Genomic DNA, 6,019 nt, shown 5'->3' with positions numbered 1-6,019 from the left:
TGAATTTAATGTATTTGAGTCAACCTGAGAAGTTGTACAATAAGAGGAAATGAAAGATTAGCCAAGAAAATTGAAGCTGCATGCCTCTTTCTCCTTATTAAAATTTGATCTAATCTTAATAATAAACTAAGTTTTCTATCATTTTTAACCTTAAATATCTATAATATACTTGAACTTTTTATGAAACAAATTACCTAAAAAAACTAAGATTTTTATTGCTTAATTTGATAACGGTTTTGTTATATTATTTAAAGAGTTTTACATTTGACTAGGTTGTGTTGATTGATTGTTCAAGCGAATAGATATATATAGTCTGAAATTTTCATAAGATAGGCAAGTCAAATGTTGGATGTAAGTAACTTTTATTTCATTGGAATTATCTTGTTATTCAACTCATCCATTGCTACCTGGTTAACAACAAATAATTAAAAACATTAATGTAACATTTTCAAGAGATCAGAAATTTGAAAACTATTAAACTAATACTTATATGGAATACAAAGAGTGAGACAAAATTTATTAATATCTAGAACTGATTTTCAAAGTCAACAACCTAGTAAGACAGGTTTCAACCGCCTTTATATGCAAACTCATTAATATAACTGATTAACTGGACGTCTGATTTTTATGTAGAACAAACTATCATCCACATCCACCAGAAAGAGATAAGCTTATTTGCTCCTCCCTATTTCTTATTGGCAGATGGCTATAAAACAATAATACAAACCTTCACCTAAAAGTGAATGACCATAAAGTATAAACAGCACTTCACAAGATCACCCATTTCATCGACAGTCTCATCTCTATAATCAATGGTTGAACCCGTAATTTCGGCCGTCCTTCATGAGCTCATTGTGAAGTTGGTCTCTGAAACCTCGAAAAACATTACTCGCTACAAGCGAATTGATGCTGAGATTGAGAAATGTCAAGGATCCTTAAAACTAATCCAAGACATGCTTACTGATGCTTCTCGGAAGGAAATAACCAATCAATCTGTGAAACAATGGCTGAATAGTCTCCAACATTTGGCTTATGACATAGATGATGTGCTCGATCGCTGGCCAACCGATGCTATGCATCGTGAGTTCACTCACAACTCTGAAGCCATAGCCAACAAGGTAAGAAAGCTAATTCCAAGTTGCTGCACAAAGTTTTCACCAAATATTAAGTTGTATGATAAGTTGGAACACATAAATGCCAAATTAGAACGTCTAGTTAAGCAGAGAGATGATTTTGATCTGAGAGTTGAAGGGGAAACAAAAGATAATAGAATATTTCAGTCCTTTGTATTCGATCCATCTAGTATTCTTGGACGGAAAGCAGAGAAAGAGGCATTGGTCCAATAGTTATTGTCACCGGTAGATGAATCATGTGATCAAAACTATAGCTTTGTTCCCATAGTTGGTATGGGTTAGGTTGGTAAAACTACTCTATCTAGGCTTTTGTATGATGACCAACTAGTCAAGGATCACTTAAAACTTAAAGCATGGGTTTGTGTTTCGGATGAGTTTGATATCTTTGGTATAATTAAGGAGATCTTTAATGCAATGACAAAGGCAAACAATAAACTTACAAATTTTAATGCACTTCAAGAAATCCTTAGGGATTACCTAACTGGAAAAAGATTTATGTTGACACTTGATGACTTGTGGAGTGAAAGTTATGTGGATTGGCAAACTCTAGTCAAACCGTTTTATGTATGTGCTCCTGGAAGTAAAATCATCATAACAACACGAAAGGAGCAATTGCTCCATAAGTTAAGTTACAATAATCCGAAACCTCTACGAAGCATGTCACATGACGATGCTTTGTCTTTGTTTTCTCTGCATGCATTAGGCGTAAAAAATTTTGATTCGCATTCGTCACTCAAACCACATGGTGAAGAGATTGTGGAAAAATGTGGTGGATTAGCTTTGGCATTGATCGCACTAGGGGCATCACTAAGAACAAAAGAATATGCAGATTCGTGGAAGGGAGTGTTAAAAAGTGAAATATGGAAATTACCAATTCATTCCGGCCCTTAGACTAAGCTACAATGATCTTTCTGCACCTTTATGGCAGTTGTTTGCATATTGTTCCTTGTTTCTCAAGAGCTTTCTATTTAACAAAGAGGAACTCTTTTTGTTATGGATGGCAGAAGGGTTTTGCACCGGTCAACTCCAAGCCATTCAACAAAGGAACGCTTGGTCCATGAGTACTTTGATGAGTTGTTATCAAGGTCATATTTTCAGCGTTCACCTGATAATAAATCATTGTTTGTGATGCATGACCTGATGAATGACTTGGCGACATATGTTACTGGTGAGTTTTTTGTAAGATTAGGAAATGAGACGGAGGAGATGCCAGATGTAACAACTTGGCTTTTTCTAAATTAATATTTATTAATCATAACTCGACCCTTTTTTATGTTCGGGAAAATTTTATCTAAAAAAGATCACGCTTATCGAGACATTATTATTATTTTAATGTTATTGTTTAAATATTTATTTAATTGATAAAAACAACTTTGAACTAAAGACAATTTTAACCCTAAACCCTACTTAAACCTGGCTATATATCCAACTCTATAGTTGGAGGACCATTTTGCAATTTCTTACAAAGTTTATATCAAACCCAATTACCAAATAACCCAAACCCGATCCATTTCTTAAATCGTGACCCGTTTATGTTTCTTGAGCCTAAATCGTCGCGTCTATATTGGAATTTAATCGTGCTTATAATTCTACATGCCATATCGATCTCCACCGACTTAGTTGATTAGGAATGTAGATCGATATTGATACGTATTTATCTTTTATAACGAGCTGACTTAGCCGGTTTATGATTAACCCAGCTAACCATCATAATAACTCAATTAAATCTGTAAATATCTTCCTATCCTCGTCGGCAACCATAACCCTCTCCTTAATTTTATTAATCGTGTTGTTTTGATGTTGTTATTGATATGCGGCTGCCGTCAACTGTTATAACCATTTAAGCATCGTCCGATCATCTAATGAGGTAATTAATTACATAGTTGTGTTCGTCGGCCAGCGCACATCCTTTTTGGGTTATTTTCTTTTCTTGGTTTTTAATTGTTTTATTAGTTTTAAAGTTTTATAAATTAAGTATAATTAGTTTTAGTTATCAAATAAGCATTTTTTATTTAAAACCTGACACTCTAATCCATGTTTTCTCGCCGTTGAATGTTTCGTTTATAAATTTTGCCTATATCTATTATATATATATATATATATACATGCATATAATTATCGAGCCCAATTATTTTAACACATGGCTTTCCTTTAATCCAGCCCAATTTTCTTTCTGACTTCATAGTCCATATTCATAATTCCATATAGTGAGTAACTGAGATATGGGACTTCATAGTTCACACACTCAATAATCAGTATACGTTCATTTTCCACCTTAACTCTAGCCGCTCATACACACCTTCGCCGCTGGTCGCCGCTCATATTCACATCCGCCATCGGCCGTCGCTCATTCTCCGCCATCGATCGCCGCTCATAGGTAAACTCGAGCCAAATCGAGCTGAGCCAAGCCGGCTCGATTTAAAACTGAGCCGAGCTTGAGCTCATATTTTTAGCTCGATTAAGAGTTCGAGCTCTAGCTGAGCCAGCTCGATTGAATATCGAGCTTGAGCTCGAGCTTGCCTTGGCTCGGGCTCGGCTCGTGAACAGACCTACTCAAAACCCCACCATATAATTTACAAACTCTCCTCACATAAATATAGGGGATGTGTTGGGAAAGCTCTCAGGGCATATTACACTCAGTATGATGTTGATTTGATATTGTTAAAACACATTGAAAGACGTTTTTTTAAATTATGATCGAGGGAATAGTAGCAGTCATTTATTGTTTATATGTTCAAATACCGTTTATACAGCATATTTGATGACATATCATCACACAGTTGTCAATGTTTTGGTTACATGTGATTATCGGTTTTCTTGATGATACTTGTCACAGCTAGAATGAGAGTTCCTTCAAGTGACAAGGCGAAAGGTGAAAAGTTTCTGCAAATCATACCTGCAGAATGGGAAACGAAGTCTAAATACTTATTTATGTTGGGTATTGCCTATTATTTGTATATATTTCTTTATCATATACTTTGTCCAGTTAGCTTCTAATGGTATGATTTTTTTGAAGATTTATTGATGAGGTTGGCATATTTTGTTTAAAACCTCGAATCTTTCCGACTTTAGTGGAACTGTCTATAAACTTCAAGAAAAACTCTGGCTTATGTGAAGTTTAACATTTTTATGTTATTAACCGCGACTTTTAAAAACTTTTTTCCCTTAAAAATATAAAACTGAGTTAAGAGTATTTAAGTATTTCTGGTTCAGCATAACCACTAAACTACGCTTTGTATTTATTGTGTTTTGTCTTATTGTAGACATATGATAACATAATAAATCAATTTAGTCTGTAGAGTGTTGATGAACTTGTAACAAGGGGTTTTAATTACTGTATAATTGACGAGGTTGATTCCATTCTTATAGACAAACCAAGAACTCCGCTTATTATATCACGACCTGCTGAAAAACCAAGTTAACACTACTATACAGCTGCTGAATAGCTAATGTGTTTGAACAATGTTTTTACTTAAAGCCGTTGGGAATCACGGCGTAGCGCGGAATTTACTTGGGAACAAGAAGACGAGATGAAGGGAAAGTACCCACATTTGTAAATTACGGATTCATCTTAATTTCGGAATGAAATTTCCTAAAGTAGGAAAGACTGTAACATTTGTCATTTCTCAGTTTAACTTGCATTTGTATTTGTATCAAAAAATCGACCCGTTTTGATCTTTCGCATTTGTCGTTGTTAATAAAATGTTGGAACCTCGGCTTCGAGCTTGACCAATTATCAAGACTCGAACCGACAAATCCGAACACTCGTAAAGTCTCGTTTCAGTATCTATTTTACTTTGCAATATTGCAATTATATCCAAATATTTACTTAACAAAGGTTAAGTAGAAAACTAATAAATAGAATACCGAGACCCGAATTCGAGTAAACTTACTTTTCAAAAATCATTACTTTAATTCCTTATGTGTTTATATTTTAGCCTTCAAACTTTAATTATTTATGTTACTTGTCAAGTTATTTTAATTTAAAGCTTTCGAAACCATCTACTAACTCAAGACCCTTTTCAATCTAGGTCTTGCCCGTTGAACTTACCCTTCCCCCGTTTTATCGCAAACTATCCTTCAAGTTACTTATTTCACGTTAGTACATTTCATCCCCTGTTTTCACTTTTATACTTTGGGGATAACATGCATACTTATCCAAAACAAGAACGATTTATAATACTCTATCTTCAAACCAGAAACCGTAGGGTGTATGATACTTAGAATACTTGCTCTATTGTGTGTTATATGTTTCATAGGCTTTACGTGCACGAGTGTTTATTTTATCTTGTTGCGGAACATAATAAATATGATCATACGCACCCCTAACTACTTAGCCTTGTGCAAGTAGCATAGGGCATCATTATCCGAGTATGTCGGTTTCTACCGATTAGAAAGGATCCTCATTTACATATGTTTTATATATCGCGATTGATGCTTTTATTTACAGTCTCATATACGTTTGTGGATTTCTCTCATATTATATATACTCAAAACCATTAAATTGCTCACCAACATACGTGTTGACAAATACTATTTTATGCACTGTTACAGGTTTGATTATTACTTGACCTGGAGTTTGAAGACGACATTCTATTTGATACCGCTAGGTTATTAGAAGAATAAACAATATTTATTTCTTGTAGTTGGTGTTTATTTGTATGAACGAGATGTGCTACTTTTGTGATTGAATGAAATTAATGAGTTGATTAAATATTGTCACTTTAATAGTGTCTTGTGTTCATGGGCAATCCGTTGCACCCCGGCATGTTCCACCGCCTTTGGTCGGGGTGTGACAGATTGGTATCAGAGCCAAGACTATAGGATAGGCGGTTAGACGTAAAGGCCTAGTATTGTTTTGCTTTAGAGTCCTTATACGGGTTGCT

At 34.7% G+C, this 6,019-nt stretch overlaps 1 protein-coding gene and 1 pseudogene across 1 annotated transcript; both read left to right on the top strand.

Moving 5' to 3' along the window:
- The first annotated feature begins 812 nt into the window (after positions 1-812).
- LOC143568709 (putative disease resistance RPP13-like protein 1) lies at positions 813-1,346 on the top strand. The gene has a single exon (XM_077054793.1). The coding sequence runs from the start codon at positions 813-815 to the stop codon at positions 1,344-1,346; it is 534 nt and encodes a 177-aa protein (XP_076910908.1).
- A 60-nt stretch (positions 1,347-1,406) lies between these two features.
- LOC143568714 (putative disease resistance RPP13-like protein 1) lies at positions 1,407-2,024 on the top strand (annotated as a pseudogene).
- Positions 2,025-6,019: the final 3,995 nt, after the last annotated feature.

This window comes from Bidens hawaiensis, unplaced genomic scaffold (assembly GCF_021521415.1).
Source record: "Bidens hawaiensis isolate Kalapana, Puna unplaced genomic scaffold, B.hawaiensis_p1.1 tig00024094_1, whole genome shotgun sequence".
Lineage (NCBI taxonomy): Eukaryota > Viridiplantae > Streptophyta > Magnoliopsida > Asterales > Asteraceae > Bidens > Bidens hawaiensis.
Note: the sequence above shows the minus strand (reverse complement) of the source record. Positions and strands in the feature narration are given on the sequence as shown.

Excerpts from the sequence above, each read along its gene's own strand:
- LOC143568709 (XM_077054793.1), top strand. The coding sequence starts at position 813 with ATGGTTGAACCCGTAATTTCGGCCGTCCTTCATGAGCTCATTGTGAAG.